The sequence below is a fragment of the Bufo gargarizans genome, chromosome 4, assembly GCF_014858855.1.
Source record: "Bufo gargarizans isolate SCDJY-AF-19 chromosome 4, ASM1485885v1, whole genome shotgun sequence".
NCBI lineage: Eukaryota > Metazoa > Chordata > Amphibia > Anura > Bufonidae > Bufo > Bufo gargarizans.
Window position 1 is genome coordinate 112,017,892 of NC_058083.1, and position 26,049 is coordinate 112,043,940.

Consider the following 26,049-nt stretch of genomic DNA (forward strand, 5'->3'; position numbering starts at 1 on the left):
GGCAAAGAGCATTATCGGTCATGTTACTGCTCCGTGTCTCTGCTGTCCGGATCGGATCTTGGATCTTTAACGCAGTGGATTACCCGCCCAACATCCACTCGTGTGAAAGAGCCCTAAGGGGTTAAGCATACCTGGGATAAACGTGTGTATCCTGAAATAAATGAGAAATAATATAAGAGCAGAGTAGAGGGACCGTGGGGTCTTTGTCTGCCGTCAATCCTCTCTGTTTCTATGTCATAACTGTCCTGAATATTTCTACAGGAAAAATTAAGTTTGTCTTTTTTTCTTTGTTTATTAACTGACTCCCTTTCTCTCTTTTAGGGACACCCCAACAATCTGCATCACATCATGACTGCAACTAATGTCCAGATGTCTATAATCCGCAGCGGCGCTCCGGGACCTCCTCTGCATATTGGAGCCTCCCATCTGCCGAGAGGTAATGCTAAAAATTACTAATCTGAGATGGTTAAGGGTGAACAAGTTAACTCGAGGAGTGGACATCATATTTAGCGGAGTAAGGCCGGCCATCTGCTGCTAATGAAATCGGGACCTGGCAACTTTACGATGAATTGTCAGAGGCTGTGAATGTAGAAGCAAATTTTTGCGGTTTCTGATTCTGTTGCTCTTCATAGATAGATGGATATCTCTCAAGAGTAAGACTGGCCATTTACTTCTGGCTGAGGTACACACGGGGTCACTTCTGCAGCCAATGATTGTAAAGGATTGCTTGGTGATACTGCTGAAGCCAGTAATAGGTTGAAGCCACGTACATAACCCTGTCTGGAACTAAACAAGCCAGAGACTGGAAGGTCGCCAAATAGAACCAGGTTGCTGAAATGGAGCTATGGGGAACATGAAAGTATGTGTCTTTTATTTGGTATGACATGCTACAGAGGCTAGTTAAAATAGGACCTAATCTTGGAAAACCCCTTTGGCTCACCACTTCTTTAAAAGGAAGATAGACATTAATCCAGGATTTGTTCTGATTGCCACATCTGGAGTGGGGAGTTTTTTGTTTTTGTTTTTTTTTGCCTTCCCCTGGATCAGTATAGCAGGATTACAAGTTGACTTGATGGAGTTTTGTCTTTTCCAACCTTAAAAGGGAACCTGGCATCAACTTTATGCTGACCTTACTGAGGGCAGAATAAAATAGTGACAGAAATGCTGATTTCAGCGATGTGTCGCTCATGAGCTAAAAAAGTAAGTGGTTGCTGAGAACCAGCATCATAATCATTGCAGCCCGGGCCTTGAAAAGAGTCACATCTACCTGAGAAGAGTCCTGGTTATTCATAATCTCCTGCACTCTCACCCTTCTGATGACTGTCAGTTCTCTCCTAGAGAGAAAGGGAGAAAACTAGTTAGAAGCCGGTCAGTCTTCAGCAGGAGAGCATGAATTTGTGAATAACCTTCTCAGGTGGCCGGGACTCTTTTCCACCCTCAGTCTGCAAGGATTGTGATGTTGGTTCTCAGCAACCACTTACTTTTAAATGACAAACCGCTGAAATCAACTCGCCTGTCTCTACTTCTACTGTTAGTATGAGCAGCAAAATGTTTTTGACAGGTTCCCTTTACCAACTATGTAACTATATAAAAAATAGGCACGTGTAGAAAGTACACAACTAAGAACACATTACTTCTTCTGGTGAAAGGTGTTGTAAGCCAGAACCACTAACAGATTCTCTTCTAAAAAAAAAACATGTCAAATTGTGCTGCTAATGCTGACATTCTGGGGCGGTAAGAGCTGGGCAGGTAGCGTAAAGTTCTGCATGCACAATTTAAAGTACAGTAATGAAATGAACATGTGAGACTTCCCCCTCAGGCTGAGCAGCCTCACAGGAAAGATCAGCAATGTAAAGTGAAGGCTGGATCACCAGTGTAGCAGGACGCCACCCCATCCCACCCAAAGCAGCTCTACAAATGGACAAACCCTGTTCTGGTCACATACTAGACCGGTTGCTGAATGCCATCTTATATATCTCTCAGAGAACACCTTTAGGGCCCCTATACACATAAATTTGGCCTGGCATTCTTGTACCACAAAAAATATAGAAACCGCTCAATCTGCTGCAATTTATAGCTTCAACCTTCTCCATTTACATAAAAAATACCTCCAAAGATGCAAAAAAAAAACACAAGTGTGTTCTTACTTTATGTCCCATAGATTTTCGGCTGACGTTTTTGAAACAAAGAACGCATTTCCTAAAAAAGCGCTCTAAAAGTGTGGAAAAAATGCCACAAACGCCAGCCTAATTTACTATTAGAAAATGGACAATTTGCAGTTCTCCCATTCTTCATTAACTCATTTCTTAGGAGCTGCTGCAGCTGCTGTGATGTCCAGCTCCAAAGTGACTACGGTTTTAAGACCAGCCTCTAATCAGATGCCCTCTGCGCCTACTGCACAGTCGGTAGCGCAGCACATCATCCACCCCCCTATACAGGTAAAAATAAAAAAAAATCAGAATATAATGTATTGTAACACTATATAGAAATTTTATCTAACATATTAAATAAATGTGATAAGGTGTCAGAGCTTTCTTTTATTAATTTTTTTTTTAACAACCGCTTGAATGTTTCTGTTGTTCATGTAGTTCCTTTCCTAATGGTTGAATGTTCATTAGTGGTAAATAGGTTCTTTAAGGCCGGGGGCTGCATGTCAAGTCATGGTTGCAATAGAACACCTGTGTTTCCCAGTGCGGGGAAAAAGTCACATGTGACAATAACATTTCCACATTTTAATCACAATAAAAAAAAATATGAATGTTTAGAGTTTCTTTTGAGTTCCTTTAGTAATTGAACTCATTGCCTTTTTACACAGTCTCGCCCTCCAGTAACCACAGCGACTTCAGTCACCCCTGCTGTAGTGGCCACAGTGTCTGCTACCCGAGCGCAGTCCCCAGTTATCACCACCACTCCAGCACATGCTGCAGAACCAGTTTTAAGGTACGTAAGGTTTATGTAGGTTTTCTTTTTAATGTTGTTTCTTTCAGGTTTTTTTTGTTTGACAGTTCATTTTTATTTTTTATTATGGTAGTTACCACTGAACATTTTGCCTTTCTGCTCTTACCTAGACCAACACTGTCAATTCAGCAGCACCCTCCTCCTGCAACAATCAGCATTCAGAGACCTGCCCAGGTTCGTGATACTGGAACACGCATTACATTGCCCACACATCCTGCTTTAGGACCTCAGAAACAACAGTTGCATGCCATGGCACAGGTACTGTAAAATTAATGCTTTGTCCCTTACAGTGATGTATATAACATAAGATTCTTAAATTAATCATCCAATTCCATTGTTTTCATGACTGTTTAAATAGTCAAAAGTGAGTAAAGACCCAGGACTGAGCTGTGATAAGTCCTATTACCTGAGGAAACGTCCAAATAAGTTTATGTCTTTGTGGGGGGGTTGAGTGTCTGATCCAAGACTAGTTTCAAGGGCGCTAGCAGAAGAATGCATCCGAGATCAAATGCCTGGATTGGGTAGTAATCCTGTTTAAACGCTATAGATTACATTATACTGGGTTTGATTGCTGAGAGATGGAACTTGAATCTGTGGATTGCCCATACTTGTAGAGAAATATAGGATGTCGTGTGATGTTGGATTGGCCGTCTCGCCGCACAATGCAATATAAGGCAGTGCTGTACAACATTAGACAATACAATGCACTTTTAGTTGTGGGTTGGTTTGGGGGTGGGTGGTATTGAAAATGAGGGGAAAAATGTCAAGCATGCAGCATAATGAGGACAAAAACTGATATTGTAATATTGATGCACTTTATTGTGTAAACAAATGTTACTTGCTGATTGTCATTTTGCTGCAATGTGCTCGACAATAAAAAATACACGGATTAAAAAAAAAAAAGTCCTATTACCTCATGAGCCGTTAATATAAATGACTTATCGTGAGGATAGGTCATCAATATCAGACCGGCAGGGGTCCACAGCCCCTTAAAAAGACACATTGTCTGCTTGTCATCACAGTGTAAATTACTGGGTAGGAAGTGTTTCTTGTTGATAACTGCTTGCTCGTCACTGGTGGTGAGAAGCTACCTTTACACGCAGAATCCACCCCCACAGTATGTGGACGAGCGATGAATCTGACTTCAGTTGCCAATGTTTCTGGACGGCAAACCACTGATTACATATGACCATTTACTGCGCAAAAACGATGATTGAGGTGTCTGCACAAAATATAATTTCTCCTGATGAATGAGTGTTTGTTTGTTTTGCTCATTCATCAGTTGATTTGCAGCACTTTTACAAGGGCCGATTATCTGGAACCAGCTTTCATGCAAATTTTAGTTTCGGACAATCGACCCAATAATCGGGCCATATTAACCCATCCTAACCGTTGTCAGTTTATATTATTAATACATTCTGCTACAGTTGGCAACCACAGCGTTCACTTCTATCATGTTTTCCCCATTATAATCAGTGGGCGGTAAAGTCTCCTCAAATACTAGACAGAGCATGCTTTTAAAAATGTAATTCACATTCATATTCTAAATGCATTGGAAATATGCAATAAAACATAAAGCAATTTGCTCATAGTCTTAGCATCCTACAGTTTTAAGTACATGGCTCCATTCAAGACCCATGTGCCCTAAGATGAAGTGGCTACTGGCCTTGGTCTACAGACGACATACAATCCTGATGTGTAGTCTTCACGGTACAGTCACTTATTCCTCCTTTCTTCCTGCTTCTTGCTAACCTATGCCTGTGCAGTGGCAAGACAGCTGTGATTAAACTAGGCTTTTCAGTCACATTATGCCCTCGGTCCCTTATGAGATGTTTGAGCTACAGAGATTAGAACATTGGGGGAGATTTAACAAAAATGGTACAAAGGAAAATTGGCTTAGTTGCCCCTAGCAACCAAGCCAGTTTATCTTTGCTCCACTTTTGATAGAAGAGAGGCTGAGAGAGTATGCCTTAGAGGGAAGGCTCTGAACTTGCAGGGTTGAAAATAAACAGTTAAAAAAAAAATCAGCCATGCTAAAGATATGCAGGTATTGTATTATCCTCAAATACATGTGATACACACTTGTATACAATACTGCACTGTGTAAACGGGTCCTTATACTAAGCAATACACCGTGCTGCCTCTGAGATCTAAGGGATTAGTACAAAAATAGTTTTAGTATTGAGCTAGAATATTGAATTATTTTTGTAACAAATTATTCGCTATATTTTTTGGGTAGAAGACTCTCTTTGGCACTGGAAACCCAGTAGCTGCAGCAACCGTGGCTCCCATTCTGGCAACAAACACTCTGCCGTCTGTAACAACATCAGGTAGGTATTTCTTAGAATTTAGTAGTCCGTGTCAATGCATTAGACTTTGTAATATACCTTTGTGGGGAAATTAGCATATTCTTTAGCTTCCATCACCCTGTAGTCCCCTTCCCCTTCTTGTACTCTGTCTCCAATTGTTCAAACACCTCCTCCATCCCAAAAGAAAACAGTCCATAGGGAGGAGGAGCATGATGCAGCTTCCCTACTTCAGTGTGTCTGTGAGACTGCATCGTGTGAGAGGGAAGCAGCAGGAGACACCAGTGGCCACATCATGGCTCTTACATCATACCAGAAATAGCCCACCTCAAAGCAGGCCTGAAGAGAGAAAAGGAAACTTGCACAGGGATAGAAAAAATACTCAAAATATGAGGTTACACTACATCTGATATACAGCTGCCTAAGTAGAGGTTGGTAAATGCAGCATAGGTTATAATTACTGAATTTAACTTATTTGCTTAAATGCTGGCACAGGGTCTGCTGCCCACACACAAGTTTCTACAAGCACCATTGTTACCATGACAATGCCATCTCACTCCTCCCATGCTACAGCAGTGACCACTTCCAACATTCCTGTAGGTAAGTAAATTTGTTCTTTTGTAAGGTCCTTTCAGCCCTCTGTAATAGATATTTAATAATGTTTTTATGGGGGGTGTCAAACCCCTATAACTGGTTTGTTATGGGCACAAAATGGTGTAAAACTCATGTTAATATACTCGCCTTTCGCTTGGGCTTGGGTACTTTAAAATACAATCCAGACCAGCTGGGCAGTCGGGAGACGATTTGCATAGCACTAAACGTTATTTTCCTGGATATTCAGTGACCACCAAAATGTCATACAAGTATGTTTAGATTACTTTTACCACATCCTGTTAGTGAAAGGTACCACGTTCAGTTAGTGAAAAGTCAGTGACAGACTCCCTTTAAAAATAGCGCCATAGCTGCCAGGTTTCTGCTGTTTTAAATGGCGGATACTCAGGGCTAATGAGTGATTGTCGACAACACTGGTCAGACATTGAACCACTTAGATCCCCTCAGTTATGACCACAGCATCTGAGGCAGCTGTTTTGCCCAGGAGCGCTGCACTCCCAGGCCCTGAACGGCTCCCCACGCTCGATTGGGGAAGCCATTAATTTCTTGTGGTAGCCTTTGTTCCTCTGAAGGATCCGAGGTTACTACATCAGTAGTTCCTGTAGATGACAAGACTTCATAGGAACATAGTGTAACTCCCATAGACTGCAATGGTAATTCGTTGCAGTTTATGTGACAAGGGATTGAACAATCTCTTCTTAAAATGTGTGCAAAAAAGGTAAAAAAAAATATATATATTTTATATATATATATATATATATATATATATATATATATATATATATATATATATTTTTACATTTAGAAATAACCCCTCTTTTCTCCATAATAAACAATAAAAAAATAAAGATCATTTGCACCATGTTGAAAAATGCCTGTACTTTTAAAATAGGAATGTATTTATCCAGTATGCTGAATGCCATAACAGAAAAAAAATCTAAATAGACTATCACTTTTTCATCACTTCCCCTCCCAAAAAAATAAGTGATCAGAAAGTCATACATACACCAAAATGGTATCAATAAAAACTACAGATTGCCTTGCAAAAAAAATGAGCCATCACACAGCTCCGTAGACATAACTGTAAAAAATAAAAATAAAAAGTTTATGGGGGTCAGAATATGGCAATGCAAAGAAACAAATGTGTTTCAATTTTTTTTTTTTGTATTAAAACACAAGAAAAGCTATATAAATGTTGTATTGATGTAATTATAATGAAGGAAGCAGGTTAGTTTTACTGCATAGAAAAAGCTGTAAAAACTAATGGGGTCATTTATCCAACTGGTGTAAAGTAGAACTGGCTTAGTTGCCCATAGCAACCAATCAGATTCCTCCTTTTCTTTTCCAAAGATGTCCGGAATGAAAGGTGGAATCTGGTTGCTATGAGCAATTAAGCCAGTTCTACTATACACCAGTTTGATGAATGACCTCATAAATCCATAAAACTGTGGAGGAATTGTGTGTGTTTCCAATTTCACTTATTCTGGAATTATTTTCCAGCTTCCTACTACATCATATTCAATGTAAAATGGTGCCATTAGAAAGTACAACTTGCCCAGCAAAAAACAAGACCTTATATGGCCATGTGAACAGAAAAATTAAAAAAGTTTGGCTCCTGGAAGGCAAGGAGTAAAAAAATAAAATTGAGAATCACTGTATCCTTAATGTGTTAACATTTATTTTCCAGATGTGCTGGAAACGGGTACATAGACTTACCAGTATATAGTTATTACAGGTTCACAGCCGATATCCCCCACTGACCACTGCCACCTCCTTTTTAAGTACAGTCTGCATCCCTGTGCTCTGTGCTCCTCTCCTCAATGTGGCCACTGATGGAGGAGCAGGTGACCAGGCCTATCCATCAGCAGCCTCCACTGAAGAATACTGCATACGCCATGGGAGCCTAGTACGCATAATGTCGTGTTATTCAGTGAAGACAGCTGATGGATGGGTCTGGTCATGTGCCACTTCGTCAACTGCCATGTTGAGCACTGGAGCCCAGTGCAGATAGGGGAGTGGACTGTACAACATGACGGTAGGAGCTGTATATTAGTAAGCGGCTTATTGTACTGTTTCCAGCACCTTTGGACAAGAAATTTTAAAGTGGTCAACCCCCGTTAATGGCTATTTTGAGCACACAGAACCAACTGAGAAAAAAATGATCTACTGTCAAAGCGTAGTCAAAAGAAAGGCAGATTCCTGAAAATGGCCTGATTTTATCTGGTCTGTTTTATTGCATACCTGTGCTTATCGCCCTATGACACTTCTGCTTTCATTTAGTTAAATTGACTTATTTTATCTTTTAGCTAAGGTTGTTCCACAGCAAATCTCCCACACTTCACCTCGAATACAATCAGAGTATGGGCCTGAGAGAAGCAATCTTATCCCTATTCCCGGTCACAGATCCTCTCCCAATCCCATGGCCATGGAGGCACGGAGTGAAAATAGGTACGTTATAGCCTCGTATTTTCATGTGCAGCAAATGTACTATAATTATGTTTTTGCATTGGCTGTTTGCTAAAGCAGTGCAAATGGCATTCTCTCTGGTAAGCAACAGGAACCAGTGTGCAGATGTGAACAGAGCCTTGCAGTGTACAGGACATGACAGCAAGTCCTGAATTAATTTCAGTTGATTAGTTAGCTGCATAGGGCAATCAGTTATGATGTCTCCGTTAGAATTACTCTCTTAAAGGAAATGATGCCTCTGTATCCAACGACTATCGAATAACGCTCTGTTCACAAGTAGGTTTGAGCCTGTGTCAGAGGTGGATTTCGAGAAGGTTTTGCTTTCATTTAATATAATAGCGTTATGTATCTGTGCTACTTTTTTCTAATCAGCAATTCTTGTTTGCTGTATGCCATCTGCTAGCAAGTTGAGTTTGTTTCCATCGACGTGCTCTATTTGCCACAATATGACGCCTTTTGTGCTTTTTATATTCCACAATATGGCGTCTTAGTACTTAGAGGGGAGAATTTCTGTCTGTCTGTCTCCGTAATGCAAATTCTGATTGAGTCTCTTGGAATCTGACAAAAAACAACAACTCTGTGCCTTCTTAAAGGGGCTGTCTCACTTCAGCAAGTGTCATTTATCATGTACAGAAAGTTAAAGGGATATTCCCATCGCAGACAATGGGGGCATGTCGCTAGGAGATGTGCCCATTGTTTGATAGGTGCGGGTCCCACCTCTGGGATCCGCACCTACACCAAGAACGGAGCGGGGAGAGCGGTAGCTGGAGGACCCTGGGTTTAACGGGGTTCAGGCACCACCCAGCGCTATCCCCAAATAAGTGAATGGGGGCGCACCAGTCAGCACTCGGCTATTTTCAGCAGCCCCATAGAAATGAATGTAGGGCGGCTGCGCATGCGGATCCCAGAAGTGGGATCCGCACCTATCAGACAATGGGGGCGTATCCTAGCAATATGTTCCCATTGTAATGGGAATACCCTTTTAATAAAAGACACTTAATAATAATATATTGTGATTGTCCATATTGGCTCCTTTGCTGGCTTCATTAATTTTTCCATCGCATTATACACTGCTTGTTTCATACTACTTGCATTCCCCATGCAATAACAATTCTGGAGCATCTACTCATAACATGCAGTTTTCAGTGCTTAAAAAACCGTAGAGGTATTGTAACTCCATTGGTGGGAGTGTATAGCTGGCTGTGAGCACTGTAACACAATCTGTAGTGTGACTTTGTGCATGCTGTCTGAACTAGGAATGTTTGTAATTAACCCTATTTTGTTTTAAATGGGTTTTCTGAGATTTTCGTACTAATGACCTATCCTGAGGATAGGTCATCAGTATCAAAATTTTGGAAAGCCCCTTTAAAAAACGACTTCCATCAGTACTTCTGCCTAAATGTCCTGTAATACAAATGGATCTTATTGTATTGTAATTTAGAGGTTTGGTTAAAATTTGTGTATGAAAATATTTTACAAATACTCATTATCTCTCCACTTTCACAGACCACCTGTACCTGTGCAGTTACAGTATTTTCTACCCACATATCCTCAAACTGGCTACCCGTTGGCTGCTCATACCTACACACCTATAACCAGTTCGGTATCCACTATTCGTCAATACCCAGGTCAGTAAGAGAAAAACATTTCTTCCCCTTTTAGGAATTAGGACATGAAAGTTCCTGTTGGATTCCTATTAGTCCAACTAAATACATCTATGGGAAAATTGTGTAAATGCCTTTGGTTGGAAAACTTCTGTTGCAAGCTTATTTATATTTTTAGGTTTAAATTAGTTTTACGGTACTTAGATATTGATGGCCCATCTTTTGGATAGGTCATCAATATCAAATCTGTGGGGGTCTGTGGATGGAACCTTGTGCATCTGGCTCAGTTCACAATATAGTTTCCAACTCGAGGGGCTGCCCAAAACAGCTGATTGTTGGGGGTGCCAGGTGTTGGACCCCCACCGATCTGTTACTAATCACTTATTATGAGGATAGGCCATAAGTATACAAGTACTGAAAATCCCCTTTAAAGCCATTTTCCAGGGGTACAATACTAATGACCTATCCTCACAAGAGATCATCAGCATCAGATTGTTGTGGGTCAGACCCCTGCCAATCAGCTGTTCGAAGAAGAGCACTGCAACCTTCTCACCGCACATGAAGCATAGTGCCCTACGTTGTTTAGTGGCTGTACTTGGTATTGCAGCCCTGCCCAATTACTTGAATGGCACTGAGCTACACATAGGCTGTGTGACCAATGAACATGACATTGCTTGTCTAGGAAGAGACAGTAGAGCTCACTAGAGCGCTGCAGTCTCTGCAAACATCTGATAGTGGGGGTATGACTCCTGGCACCCCTACTAAAATTGAGTATCAATATTGTACTCCTAAAAAAAAAACTTTAATGATTTTCATACATTAAAGGTTTCAGATGGGTGTTTTCTGAACTCCTTGTTGTTGTTTATGCCTGGTCTTTGAAGGTTGTCATTTTGGATGACGATGCCATAAGTTACTATGAACATTTGGACAGTGGTCTGTTCTCTTGAGTTAATAGTTACTAGTGAGCAGATTGTGCGCTTTGCTTTTGTTTGTTTTTTTGTGTTTGTGGCTATAAATGTCTTACCTGGGAATACACCTTCAGCAGTTACTAATAAGTCCAGTGTTAAAGTGTCCCTGTACTTGAAAAAACTTTTCATATGTCGTAGCAACATATCAAAGGTTTTAATCCTAATCAGTGGGGTCTGAGTGCTGAGATTTGTCTCCGCACTCTGACCCTCACTGATAAAAACCTTCGATATGCCTCTATGATAACAGATTCTATTTTAAAGGGATACTCTTATTCCATGGAAATGAGGATATATTTTTAATAAATTGCTAGTGAGACATTAATCATAATAATATTATGATAATATATAATGTTTGATAATTATTTGAAAAATAATATTTGCATATCATTTTAGTTTCAGCTCAAGCTCCAAATTCTGCCATCACAGCCCAGTCAGTGGCTTCCACAGTCCATTTGAACCCCATGCAGCTGATAAATGTTGACACGTCACACACACGTCACATACAAGGAATTCAACCAGCACCAGTCAGTTCACAAGGGATGCAGCCTACACCTTTCAGTACACAAGGCATTCAAGCTACTCCAATTGCTACCCAGGGTATCCCTCCCCCTCCCATCAGCAACCAAGGAATGCATCCAGCAGGATCTATCACTACTCAGGGTGTCCAGACATCTTCAGTTAATGCCCAACAAGCATCAAGTGACCCAAAGCCTTCTGGTATTGTGTCTTCTAATGACAGATTACATTTGATTAAATGTATTTTCTCGTGTTGAACAGTTTACTGATTTCAATGTATGTGCTTGTATTTTAATTGTTATTGGAAATACACATTACTTGTATATCTTTGAATTACATAGCCTTTGGCATATGCATATTGATGAGAGCTTGATCTGAGTGGCATAGAAACATGAGGCAGAATATAATGTTTTCCATAGATGAATGTGTCTTATAGAAAGGTTGAAACTTTGCTTTCTATAACCTTACACCCCCCCTTTTTTTTTTTTTTTTTGTCATTGCAGTCGTACTTGCAGAAGGGGCTACAATAGTTGCCAATCCCCTAAATAGTGCTTTTACTACAGCAGCAGCAAGTGCTACAGTCATGCAGGGTCACAATCAAAGTCCAGGTATTGGTAGTTCCCCAGCCCAGGGCTCCTCTCCACGGCCTAGCATATTGCGCAAGAAGCCTACCACTGATGGGTAAGTGTTAATAAATATCTATCAACCTCCACAAGATAAGGTCATATTATTATGTGTTTTTTGCAATTGCCACTTGCCTTTTTTTCCCTCTTAGGTTGTCTGTTCGAAAAAGCCTTATTCCTCCTCATCCAGGAGATGCTGTGAGCCCTCGCCATGACAGTGCTCTGCGCAGCACCTCTGCTTCTCCTCGACCTGCTGGGTAATTTTAGTAGAACATTTTATTCAATGTAATTCTTATTGGAAGCCAATTAGTGTGTGTGTGTGTGTGTGTATGTATATATAGTATTTTTCTCTTTATAAGACACTAAACCCCCCCCCCCCCCCCAAAAAAAAGTGGGGGGGGGGGGGGGGATAAATGGCTGTGCGGTTTATATAACGAATATTAGTGACTGCTTCCATTATGCAGTTATTGATCACTCGCCAAGAGGTACACTACCCAAAAGTAGCCTATGAGAGCTTTTTTATAGTGCATCGGGGGAAGCACTTATACGCCCTCCTGTGCGCAATCAGACCACACCTGTAATCTTTTGCATATCTGCCTGAGACATGCACAACTGCATGACATGTTTTGCAGCAATCCAGTATTTCTATCTGGGTGTTTTTTTTGTTTTTTTGTTTTTTTTTTGTTTGTTTTTTTAGTTGATGAGCCTGTGTATATAAGGAGAGTCTATACCTACTGAAACCCTTGCATGCAAAAACCAGAAGTCTCCTTAAACATTGGAGGTGGTCTTCCCTCCCTTCATGTTTGTCTTTATCTTCCATAGAAACACGGGCGCTCTGTCTTCAGGGACAATGGCTGGAGCTTCTATGTCATTAAATTAATAATCTGACAGTGCTGTTTAGAAAGAAGTATGTGTCCGGTTTTATGGCAGATTGTCTTTAAGTCCCTTTCCTTGTGCCCTTCTGAGAATTCAATCCATTGATTTGCATCCCTATCCCGAGCAGTAATCTGCTGCCCTCTAGGAAATTCTGTACATTTAATGCTCCATTAGTTTTGTTTCCCTTTACAAAATTTTCTCTGTCACTGATCGGTAAGTTTTATGTTTCACCAAATGTATACTTGCATTTTCTTATCATGCAGTGCTAAACCTAAAGCTGAACTTCACATCTCTGTGGCACCAGGAGTGACTGGGGATCCAGGCACAGGTGGTGAGCAGCCGAGTGCAGCTGCATCCCTCCCTTCTTCTCATCATCCTGCAGCTGCTGTACCCAGCCCTCCCTCTCAGCCTGTGCCTGGACCGCTCCCCAGCAGCATTCATGTCCCTCCAGCTGCTGTTCCTACCTTGTCAGCACCTCCACCTCTCCTGAGCAGTGCACCTTCTGGAACAGCTGTACAAGAGGCCAAAGTGAAGGAAGAAGTGGAGCCAATGGACATAGCAAGGCCAGTTTCAGGTATGCAGTTTTCTTTTTAATAAGTTAAAAAGTGACCCATTTTGTATTGTTGAGCTGCAGTAGAACTGACATGAATTTTGTGCTGATGCCGTTGCATCCTCACCGGGCAGTTGTGAGATTGTCTGTGAGCTTTGCAATGTGTATCCTCAGTTTGGTATGTGGGTATTACAGTTTCCATGAGATTCTGCAACTTTATATTACTTCCTTACTAGAAAAGTTTTCAGGCTAAAATAAATGCCTGAACTAAATATCCAATGTCAATTATTGGTAGGGTAAACCTCATTAATATTCATGGCCCAGTTACTGTAAATTCTCCACAATTCTCTGGTGTGGATACCAAGTTCTACCTTCCAACAGGTCAGTGGGCTATTTTGTCACACCACACTGATTCATGTGCATGTATAATTAGTCATATGGTCAGGTCCAGGCCTCCGCTTGGTATTGCAGCTCAGCCCCATTCATGACCAATTAATGTGACGTCACTGGCCTAGGAGGAGGAAGCAGAGCTCACCAGAGTGCTGCAGCCTCATAAAACTGTTGATGGACAGGTACCAGCTGGTACCAAACCCCGACTTTGGATTCCTAATATTAAATGTTATTAAAGATGCAGAAATGAATACCGAATTAATTCGCCAAAGTCTCGCGGAACTTTGGGAGAAATTAAGTTTGGCTCCACAGACCCAATACATTTTAATGCTGTACGGAGAAAGAAGTGTTTGACTGAATCAACTTTGGATCGATGAACTGAAGCTCTAGTCGCTCAAGACTGTTGATGACCTATTCTGAGGATAGGTCATCAATATCAGAATCCCTGACAACCCCTTTAAAATGCACAGTATATGGCATACTTCTGTACTTATGACTTCATTTTATTTGAGCTAAATATGTCTGAACATCTCTGCTGATAAATGTATTAATCTATCTTTCTAGGGGGTCTCTGCTCCATTTTCTGCTGCTTCCTTCCCTTCAAACATTAAAAATTAAAAACCAAAAGAAACTCAGCTTATTTTAAAAAAATTCATGCTAACTATACATGTGTTACTCAAATTAGTGTAAACCTATGGCAAAAGCATAGTATAAGTACCTATAATAAATTGCCAGACCGCTTAGAATCAATATAAATTTTATTGATAAATTCATAAGTTAAAAACATGTTTAGGTGCAGGGAAAAGGCGACATCAACCAGAAGGGAACGCAATGGAAACAGTTCATATCTTTTTATAGAAAATAGGAAACAAAGAAAGTGCAATAAGTGGCAATGACTAGATATATGCAGGAGAGGAATCGGTTACTCATAAAGTGTCTCCTAAGGAATGGCGCGAACCTTCCTGTCCTGCATATATCTAGTCATTGCCACTTATTGCACTCGCACTTTATCTTTGTTTCCTATTTTCTGTGGAAAGATATTAACTGTTTCCATTGTGTTCCCCTCTGGTTGCTGTCCCTTGTCCCTGCACCTATACTGTACTTGTTTTTAACTTATAAATGGCAGTTTTTTTTATAGGTACTTGCACATTAAAAATACTAGCTGTACAAGTCTGCATGCAGTGATCCTGCCTAGTGGTGGCTGCAGGTAGACAGAGTTTAATGTCTATAGTCACGAGAAACAAGCAGAACAGATGACCCCTAATTTTGTGGAGACAATGAGGACACTGTCACCTGTAATGGCCTGGTGACAGCCTGAACTTTCTTAGCACTTTTTAGGGATTTTCTGGGTTATTGCTATTGAAGACCTATCTTTAGGATAGGTCATAAATAATCAGATCGGTGGTGGTCCCACACAGTGAATAGGAGCTGCAGTTGCCTGGCCCAGCCTCTACACTTTGACTGGAGCTGTGCTTCTGGCTCTATTAAGAGTGCTGCTTCAGGTGCCGGTAACAGCTGATCAGTGGGGGGGTGGTGTGGAGTGGAGTGTCAGGCTATCCTGAGGGTCATCGCTATCACTGACCGGGAGAACTCCTTTAATGTGAAAGTTTGTGTTGTGCTTTATTTAGTATGTAGAAATGTTTACAATACTCTTATTCTACTTTTGTGCTTTGTTTTACCAGCAGTGCCTCCACTGACGTCTGGATCTATCTCTTCCCCACTTGCTTTGTTAGCCAATAACATCTCTGTTACTGCTGGTGAATTGCCACCAGGAGCTTCACCTCGTAAAAAGCCTCGCAAACAGCAGCATATTATATCTACAGAGGAAGGTGATATGATGGAGACCAATAGTACAGATGAGGAGAAATGTCACTCTGTAAAACCGCTCACATCTCGCCCAGAGAAACGAAAGTCCCCACCTAAGGAGTATATAGGTATTGCATGTCTTTTTTATTTATTTATTTAATTAATGTCCTGGTTTCTCTTGTTTACATTGCTACACAAATCTTGGATGCAGAGAATAAGTTATCAGGCTCTATTCTTTGAATTGGATTTTTCAAAATGTGCTTGAACACAAGTTAAAGGGCTTCTGTCACCCCACTAAAGTGATTTTTTTTTTTTTGGGCTGGTGAAATTAGTTATATTGCGATATATCACAATATAATTGTGTCACTTACTTTGTTCCAGCAGTTTCTTCAAAAAACGAAGTTTTATCATATGTAAATTAGGTCTCTAACAGCAAGTAGGGCGGCTACTTGCTGCTAGCTGCTGCAGAAATCCGCCCTCTCGCCGTGTTGATTGACAGGGCCAGCCGGGATCTCCTCCTCCGGCCAGCCCTGTCGGCATTTCAAAAATCGCGCGCCTCTGTGGGTTCGGCGCAGGCGCTCTGAGATGAGGAGGCTCGTCTCCTCAGCACTCCCTCAGTGCGCCTGCGCCGATGACGTCTTCTATTTCGGTGATGTCATCGGCGCAGGCGCACTGAGGGAGTTCTGAGGAGACGAGCCTCCTCATCTCAGAGCGCCTGCGCCGAACCCACAGAGGCGCGCGATTTTTGAAATGCCGACAGGGCTGGCCGGAGGAGGAGATCCCGGCTGGCCCTGTCAATCAACACGGCGAGAGGGCGGATTTCTGCAGCAGCAAGTAGCCGCCCTACTTGCTGTTAGAGACCTAATTTACATATGATAAAACTTCGTTTTTTGAAGAAACTGCTGGAACAAAGTAAGTGACACAATTATATTGTGATATATCGCAATATAACTAATTTCACCAGCCCAAAAAAAAAAAACACTTTAGTGGGGTGACAGAAGCCCTTTAAGGTTCAGCAGTCATCTAAGCTAGCTGTTACATTTCTTTTGTTTTCAGATGAAGAAGGTGTACGTTATGTCCCAGTTAAACCTCGGCCCCCCATTACTCTTCTCCGTCACTACCGTAATCCTTGGAAAGCTGCCTATCATCATTTTCAGCGTTACAGTGATGTACGGGTCAAAGGCAAGTAACTGGAAAATGTGCAGAATGCCATGATCATATTAAAGACTGCCGATATTTTAATAAAGAGGTCATTCTGTAAAACAGAACTTTACGTCTTGAGATTTAGGCTCCAAATGTCCAGTTGGATTTATCATCTAGGTCAATTTGCTATTCAAGAAGCAGAAAGCACCAATTTTTCATCAACTGTTGTGTTTCTGGGTTGTTTCCTTGCAGAAGAGAAGAAGTTGACGTTACAGGAGATTGCCAACCAGAAGGGGATTGCTTGTCGTGTACAAGGCTGGAAGACTCATCTCTGTGCCGCTCAGCTTCTCCAATTAGTAAGCTTTGTGGTCTTTAAAGACTTGTCATGTTCTTTTTATTTTCTTATACTTTTTCAATTAGAACACTGACCTTTATATATACATGGATTTTTCAGACTAAACTAGAGCAAGATGTGTTTGATCGCTTAACTGTGCTACAAGAAGGTCTTATTCCGAAAAAGAAAACTGCCACAGATGATGATTTGCACAGGATCAACGAACTTATACAGGTATCTTACTTTTTTATGTAAAGTATATGCATGTAGGGTTGTCTCGATACCAAAATTTTGATTTTAGATTTCGATACCATAAAAAGTATTGCAATATTCAATACCATTCGATACCACGCAAAAAAAATAAAACACCCATAAAATGCGAAATGAACGCTGCTTTTTTGAACGCCCGGCCCGTAATCGAACAGTCCGATCCTATTTTTTGGGGGGGGACAAGGTGAATCGCGCAGGTTTATTTATTTATTTTTCTGTTACGGCGTTCACCGCATAATGCACACTTTTTGGGGCGTGGCGATATGTAATATGTTTATTGTTTATATATTTTTTTTTTATGTAAACCTGGGAATGGGGGTGATTTAAACTTAATATTTTGGTGTTTATTTCTTAGTTTTTTACTTTTTATTTAAAAGACCCCAGGTTCTAGCCCCTAAGGGGGCAAATAGTTATTAATCTCTTGTCCTATTCACCCTAAGGGTGAATAGGACTTTACACTCTCCCTGCTGCCCTGTGCACACAGCACTGGGGGGGGGGGGGGGGGGGGGGGGTGCACTGCGCCACGCCACGCCACCAATGAAGATAAGTAACCTTTTAATACAAATACAGAAGGTGGCAGAATCACATAGCTGGCTCCTGACCTCTATGACAGGGCGCTGCGATCAGCGACAGTTAACCCCTCAGCTGTGGCACCCGAGGGGTTAACTGCCACGGATCGCAGCGCCCTGTCATAGAGGTCAGGAGCCAGCTATGTGATTCTACCGCCAGCACCCGCCTTCTGTATTTGTATTAGAAGGTTACTTATATTCATTGGTGGTGCAGTGGCCACAGCCCCTCCCCTCTCTCTTCTTATTGGCAGCAGCGGCACAGGGGGGAGTGACTCCTCCTCCCCTGTGCTGCTGAGGAGAACATGGAGAGCGCTGCTCTCAGCGTGCGCCATGTTCTTTGATACTAGGCTGCGCAGTAGCGGTTAATGTCAAATCCCGGTATCGAATCGATACCGGTACAAAAGTTTTGATAATTCGATACCCGATGAAACTCTATATGCATGTTTTTACTCTAGTTTAAAAAAGAAATTAGTAGCAAAGTCATTTTTTCCTTTTGAGGCCTAAAGGGGAACTGTTAAAAATCGAAGTTTTATTGTAACTAATCATCAGGGAGTGTTTTAGACTTTCTAATAAATCTTTCTAAAATCTTGGATTGCTAACATCGTCCAAATGAGATTAGATGGCTGCCTATCTACAGGCCCTGTAGCCAGAGGTCACCGCATTGGACCTCCACACTCTTGGAGACCACCATGGTCGCCTATAGAGATAAAGAAGTCACTAGAGTTTGGGATAAGAAAGGTAGTACGCTTGAGTTACTCCCTGGCTATTGGATGGTAATATTGGTGAAATGTAGCAGGGGAAATGTAGTTTTATCAGGCAGCCTTGACATAACTGTTTGCATTGGCTTAACCTTTTCCCACTGACATAACATTGTGTCACTGAGCACAGATAGTTAACAACCCGGGGCCTATAATTGTACATTGTGGTCATTGTTTGCAGGTGTCAGCTAAATAATGCAGCTGGCAACCGGTTCTCTCACTGCCGGTATCAGAGACAACAATTTAACTCCCTCAGATGCTGTGGTCAATAGAAATCACGGTACCTGATTAGGTTAGATGGCTAATGGTCCCCAGGCCTGCCTTCTGATGGTCCCCAGGCCTGCCATGTTCCAGTGGCTATTGAATCCTGTCTTTGGCAGGTACAGGTCCCCCAAGTGAACTAAAAAAATGTGAAAACCACTTTAAATAAAGATTTAGAAAAAATATATGTAGAAAAATTTACATGTAAAAACTCACACAGCTAAACATATATTAAAATTATTCTGCTTGCCACATCTGTAATCACTCAGTCTGTCAAATTATCCCATTGTACTTTAACCCACACAGAGAACACCATAAATTTGTTTGATTTCCTTTTAAAAAAAAAAAGCCCCTTTTAATTATAGTAAGTAGTAAATCATAACAAACCTATAAATGTGGTGTCTCCATAATCGCACTATGGTATTGCTGCTCAGGCCCATTCACTTCTATAGGACTGTGTGCTGGAGCTAGGCCATGTGACCAATCAACGTGACATCACTGGCCTAAGAAAATGCAGCACTCACTGGAGCGCTGCGGCCTGTTCAAACAGCTGATCAGCTGGGCTGCCCGGAGTCGTCCAAAGCTCTGATGCTGCACTTATTCATAGTCCTGTGGATAGGCCTTCAATATATGAAACTCAGAAAACCCCTTCAACCCCCTAACTGTTTTGCCCGAGTCCAGCTCGGGCAGTGGTAGAAGTAGCTAACTGGAGGGGGAGGGCTGCTTTAGATGTTGCTATCTACTGAATGGTAGCAGCTAAAAACATGCAACTGGTCTTGTTTGAAAGGTGACAGTCCAGGCTTTCATACAATACCAAAATGACAAGCAACAAAGAAATCGCTGTTAGAAGTCAAGTCGGGAATAATCGCAGGTAAAATTCACTTTCAGCTGCATTTACAGCATCCTGATTTCTATCAGTGATATCTTCCCCTGTACTGAACATATTGCTGTCATTCCCTTATTGTCAGCTTTCAAACAAGATCAGTTGCATGTTTCTAGCTGCTACCATTCAGGAGATAGCAGCATCTAAAGCAGGCGTCCCCCTCCAGTTAGCTACTTTTCCCACTGCTGGAGCTGGACTGGGGCAAAACAGTAAGGCTACTTTCACACTAGCGTTCTGCTGTCCGCTCGTGAGCTCCGTTTGAAGGAGCTCACGAGCGGAGCAGAACGCTTCCGTCCAGCCCTGATGCAGTCTGAATGGATGCTGATCCGCTCAGACTGCATCAGTCTGGCGGTGTTCAGCTGAACGCTCCGCTCGCCTCCGCACGGACAGGCGGACAGCTGAACGCTGCTTGCAGCGTTCAGCTGTCCGCCTGGCCATGCGGAGGCGTGCGGATCCGTCCAGACTTACAATGTAAGTCAATGGGAACGGATCCGCTTGAAGATGTCACCATATGGCTCAATCTTCAAGCGGATCCTTCCCCCATTGACTTTACATTGAAAGTCTGAACGGATCCGCTCAGGCTACTTTCGCACTTAGAAATTTTTCTAAGTTATTAATGCAGAAGGATCCGTACTGAACGGAGCCTCCGTCTGCATTAATATGATCGGATCCGTTCAGAACGGATCCGATCAAACGCAAGTGTGAAAGTAGCCTTAGGTGGTTAAATTCCCTACAGCTTCAACACTAAAGCTGTGATGGTTCACAACTACTATGCTGTAGATGTATGGCAGGTGATTGCTGCAGCAAAGTAAACACAGACTGATGGGAGTCGCTGAAGCAGCAGGGGACTGACAGTTGAAAGAAATAGTAAGTGAACCCTTTGGGATTACCTAGATTTCTGCATTGATTACTTTATTTTTTTTTAAATGGGGTCTGATTGTTATCAAAGTACCAATTAAAGACTGACACAATCTAACTAAACTTGCCACACACAGTTGTGCTGTTCTTTTATTGAGTTGACAGAGTAAACATCCACAGTGTAGAGAGAAAAAGTGAACCCTTCCATTTATAAACCTGTGATCTGCAGATCCCACTTCATCAGTAATTGCTTCGCAAAAATGTATATCTGCAAATAAGATTAAAGGGAGTCTTTCACCTAAAATGACCATTATACACCACAAACATGATGATATCCATTACATTCCCCATATTATAATCTTACCTTTCATATTGCTGTCCTGTCGCCTATTCGCTCTTAAAAACACTTTTATTCCATATGCTAATCAGGTTCTGAAGGTGCCCAGGGGCGGCGTTTATGCGGCCGGTGCCCAGGCTCCACGGCGCTGTTCAAATCAAACCCCTCCCCTTTCACCCCTCTGGCCCGCCCTCGGTTCTTCAGATACCATCCTCCAAGTCAATGACAAATCCGGCGCCTGCGCCTGCGCACTCCATTACTCACTAGGGCAGAGGCAGCAGAGCGTTTAATGCGCATGCGCCGGCCCGTACATCCCGATATTTTGGCAGTTTACTTCCGCCGGCTAGATCGGGATGTACGGGCCGGCGCATGCGCATTAAATGCTCTGCTGCCTCTGCCCTAGTGAGTAATGGAGTGCGCAGGCGCCGGCGCCGGATTTGTCATTGACTGGAGGATGGTATCTGAAGAACCGAGGGCGGGCCAGAGGGGTGAAAGGGGAGGGGTTTGATTTGAACAGCGCCGTGGAGCCTGGGCACCGGCCGCATAAACGCCACCCCTGGGCACCTTCAGAACCTATTTAGCATATGGAATAAAAGCGTTTTTAGGAGAGAATAGGCGACGGACAGCAATATGAAAGGTAAGATTATAATATGGGGAATGTAATGGATATCATCATGTTTGTGGTGTATAATGGTCATTTTAGGTGAAAGACTCCCTTTAACCTAAAGTTGAGGTGGAATTTTGGACTATTCCTCCCTGCAGTTAATATATTTAGAATACCTTGTGCGCACAGCCCTTTTTCAGGGCATCTCAGAAGGGTTAAGGTCAGTACCCTGACTTGGCTATTTAAAAACACAAATATTTTTCAGCTATTTAAAGGGATTCTGTCACCAGTTTTTGACCCCCACATTCAAAAATATGGTTATGTGCATGGAGCCCTTGTGATTCCTAATGTGGTCTTATAAGCTAAATCTGTAGGCTCATTTAGTGTAAAAAACGTTTTATCTAACCTGTCATTCATCAGATTAAGGTCCCCAGGAGGATGCTCATGTCTCCAAGATGCCGCCGCCGTTCGCGCCCAGCTCCTCCTTTGCCGTCATCAGCGATGTGCCCAGCTCCTCCTTTGCGGTCATCAGCGCCGCCTGAGAATACTTTGCAACGCCTCCGGCTCTCCCTCACTCCCCCCTCCTTCTTCTCTAAGATCCCGCGCGTGCGCACAGGCCTGTGCCTGATGCGCCCGTGCGGACATCTCCGTTCAGCTTCATTGAGCGAAGTGCGCATGCGCTGGCACTTCGCTCAACCTCTCGATGACCTGAACGCTGGCGCACGCGCGGGATCTTAGAGAAGAAGGAGGGGGGAGTGAGGGAGAGCCGGAGGCGTTGCAAAGTATTCTCAGGCGGCGCTGATGACAGCAAAGGAGGAGCTGGGCACATCGCTGATGAAAGCAAAGAAGGAGCTGGGCACATCGCTGATGACAGCAAAGGAGGAGCTGGGCACGAACGGCGGCGGCGGGCGGCATCTTGGAGACATGAGCATCCTCCTGGGCACCTTAATCTGATGAATGACAGGTTAGATAAAACGTTTTTTACACTAAATGAGCCTACAGATTTAGCTTATAAGACCACATTAGGAATCACAAGGGCTCCATGCACATAACCATATTTTTGAATGTGGGGGTCAAAAACTGGTGACAGAATCCCTTTAAGTGTTCCTGCATGGCAAGACCACTTGCTGTTATCTCACATATATATTCTTATTATAGCCAAATTTACCACCCTAACTCCTCCCACAGTTTTTACACTACATAGACAGTAATATGCCGAATGGTTCAAGAAATATTGTCGTTTTTGTGGCGAAATTGGTCCCAAAGGAATGAATGGCGGAATGTTTAAAGCTAGAGTGTGAGCTGAAAAATCAGGACATAATTTCTAAACTGCCACCACTTCCTCATTTTCAAGCCCACCTACACAAATCGGCTGCTAATGTTTTTTATAAATGTAACTGTGAAACACTTTGGGCAACAACATTGCAATTAAATGTGCTATATATATAAATAAAAGTTGAAATGCATTTCTCACTCTATCAAGCTTGCCATGTGCACTTTTTAAATTTGATCAATCCATTGGTTAGTGTAATGTTTACTGTCTTTACTCACTCGAACACTCCACACAGTTACTCTGCCCACTCCATAAAGTTACTCTGCACAGTCCAACCTTTCCACAGTTACTCCAGCCACTTCCAACCACACACCAGTTACTCTGCCCACTCCAATTGTAGACTACTGGTGGAGGCAAGAACACTTCAAACAATTTCCCCAGAAATTGTAGCTTTTCTAGTTTTATTGTTGATTTACTTATATGTAGGTCATTGTCTTGTTGCATCACCCAGTGTCTCTTAAGTTTGAGATCATGGACTGCTGCCCTTATGTTCTTCAGTGAAGTATTTTGATAGACCTTAGAATTAATTGTTCTCTCAATGATCACTATACATCCAGGCCACGAGGCAACAAAGCCTCCGCAAACAATGATGCTTCCTCCACCATGCTTCACAGTTGGGATGAGGTTTTTGTGGTTTGGTGCAGTTTTCTTTCTCCTTCAAAGGTAGCATTGTGAAGGAAGGGCCAATCTCAAGTTTACCTGGATGTTCCATAGTGCACCTGGGTAATAGCTGTATGGACATATGAAGCCAAACTCTTTAGCATAAACGCGCAATGCTACAATGGGAAAAAAAAATAAAAAATCATGGACTGCATCTATAATAATCTTATAGAGGATGTTCCTGACAACCATATGCATTAATAAAGTATATAGACGGGGCTTGTCTGTTGCTGTTGTCGCTGTTTATATATTTGCTTCATGTAATTTTCAGCATGTTACAGTCCATTGTCATCAGTCATTAAAAGCACTAGACTGATGTGAATGTCATTGTGCTCCTTTCTGCAGGGTAACATGCAGCGCTGTAAACTAGTGATGGACCAGATTACAGAATCCCGGGACTGCATGCTTAAAGTACTTGATCACAAGGACCGTGTCCTAAAATTACTAAACAAGAGTGGAGCATCACGCAGGCTTTCAAAAGTGAAACACAAAGACAAAGTGTGAGCAGCGGACAGATCACTTCCAGTTTCACCAAGACCATTGCGTACTTGCAGGTGTTCATTTTGGGCTGCTCTAGTGACAGCAGACCATTCACCTAAAATGTATATATATTTTTTTTTTTAAAAGGAATGAACCTACTTGCGCTTTATTCCTGTATTCTTGGCCTGCTTCAGGACTGATGGCTCTTTTTTTTTGTTTTGTTTTTTATTTTTTTATTTTTGGGACTCAAAATACTTCCTCTGCCATGAGGAATCCTGTCATTTATTACCTGGTGCTGTGTATTGGAACTGATTTTTAGTGTGTGTGACACATGCTTGTGTATAGTGCTGTTTTCCCTTTATGTGCACACACTTTAAATGTGATTCTTATTAGTGGCTCCATGTTTTGCAAGAGATTTCATTTTAAGGCGCCATATGTTGAATTGCAGAGTCTGTTATTGTGTTGCTGTAGATTGAGTGCCCTGATTATTCATGTCTGTGTTAAAAAAGAAAAACCCCACGTATGTACATACCCTCTACATTTCATTTTTATGTAACTGCTTGCGCTTTCTTCTCTATTTCTATAAATCTGTGCTGAACAAAATGATTATGCATTTATTTGTAATGCGTCTCAGCAAAACATTGTGTTTCTGACAGTACTGTAAAAGGCCAACTATTCTGGTTTTAAAAAGTTCCAAATACAGGTAAGTAGAGGTAGCTTTATTGAAAAACAAACAGTGTGTTCTTAGGACTTGTCATCTACACTGAAATGTCTGAGTAATTAATTGTATTCATTATAATCTAATATAATGCTGGGATCGCAATCGCTTTTCTTAGAACTCTGCACTGTTATTTCTGTTATAACTATTATAAATTTATGAATAAATTGGAGGGAGGTGTCCTTAAAAATCCTTGCATAGTCCATTTTCTGCTGAAAGTGCCAGACTCTGTAGGGACACACCCCTTTCATGATGGTAAGGTTAACACCCTGTTGTCATTTATTCATAAATTTCAAGGAGGAATAACAGAGAAACAGCACAATTCGGAGTTCTAACAAAATGCTTAAAGCATACACGAGATAAAAAAAAAAAGTTGGCATAATGGCTGTGATTCTTTGTACACTCATAACTGTGAAAGAAACTTTTATTTTTATTTTTTTATAGGGCTTCCCTAATGTATCTTTCAGCCATATTATTCCTTGTTGCGGCTGCACAACTAGATGCATTTCACTCTTCTATCAGGCTCATGATCTCTGCTATCTCTGACACACTCCCACTTCCTATCTGCTGTCTTCTTTCATTACTAGTAGGGATGTCCCAATACCATTTTTTTTCAGACAGAGTATCGATCCCTTTATTTAAGTACTCACCGATACCAATTACCGATACCAATTATAACAGCGGCGCAGTTGCTGATGGTAATGAGAAAAATTAAAGCTGGAATTTGGTTGCTATGGACAACTGCTTTACTTTTACTTTGTACAAGGGTTAATATATTAATAAATGGGCTTATAACAGTGTTTCCCAACCAATGTGCCTCCAGCTATTGCAAAACTACAACTCCCAGCATGCCCGGACAACCTTTGGCTGTGCGGGCATGCTGGGAGTTGTAGTTTCTCTTGAATGCATTTTTTTTTTCTAGTGTCTTTAGGAGGCAGACACGACCTGCTTTTTTCCTGCAGGTCTTGCTGCTATTTTGTTTTATTTTTTTCTTTCTTTTTCTCTTTATGCAGGTTTTTTTGTCCTGCTGCAGGGGGTGCTCCGACTGCTCCTCGCACTGGGAGGGACCTCCTTGCCTGCTCCTACCGTGTTTCCCCGAAAATAAGACCGGGTCTTATATTAATTTTAGTCCAAAAAAACACACTAGGGCTTATTTTCAGGGTAGG

General features: G+C 41.9%; 1 protein-coding gene across 10 annotated transcripts in view; it reads left to right on the plus strand.

Annotated features, from left to right (window-relative positions):
- SAP130 (Sin3A associated protein 130) overlaps positions 1-24,768 on the plus strand; it is a 40,173-nt gene extending 15,405 nt beyond the window's left edge. For 7 of the 10 annotated variants that reach the window (XM_044291263.1, XM_044291265.1, XM_044291271.1 and 4 more), the window contains 17 exons: positions 322-436; positions 2,311-2,438; positions 2,816-2,940; positions 3,069-3,216; positions 5,198-5,288; positions 5,760-5,864; positions 8,183-8,324; positions 9,849-9,970; positions 11,308-11,631; positions 11,934-12,111; positions 12,206-12,310; positions 13,193-13,503; positions 15,552-15,803; positions 16,732-16,857; positions 17,071-17,174; positions 17,273-17,386; positions 24,031-24,768. In XM_044291263.1, the coding sequence (XP_044147198.1) occupies positions 322-436; positions 2,311-2,438; positions 2,816-2,940; positions 3,069-3,216; positions 5,198-5,288; positions 5,760-5,864; positions 8,183-8,324; positions 9,849-9,970; positions 11,308-11,631; positions 11,934-12,111; positions 12,206-12,310; positions 13,193-13,503; positions 15,552-15,803; positions 16,732-16,857; positions 17,071-17,174; positions 17,273-17,386; positions 24,031-24,189 (2,649 nt within the window). In that variant the 3' untranslated portion in view covers positions 24,190-24,768. The remainder of the gene's footprint in view (positions 1-321; positions 437-2,310; positions 2,439-2,815; positions 2,941-3,068; positions 3,217-5,197; positions 5,289-5,759; positions 5,865-8,182; positions 8,325-9,848; positions 9,971-11,307; positions 11,632-11,933; positions 12,112-12,205; positions 12,311-13,192; positions 13,504-15,551; positions 15,804-16,731; positions 16,858-17,070; positions 17,175-17,272; positions 17,387-24,030) is intronic. The other 3 variants (XM_044291264.1, XM_044291272.1, XM_044291266.1) reach the window with 2 other exon arrangements.
- Positions 24,769-26,049: the final 1,281 nt, after the last annotated feature.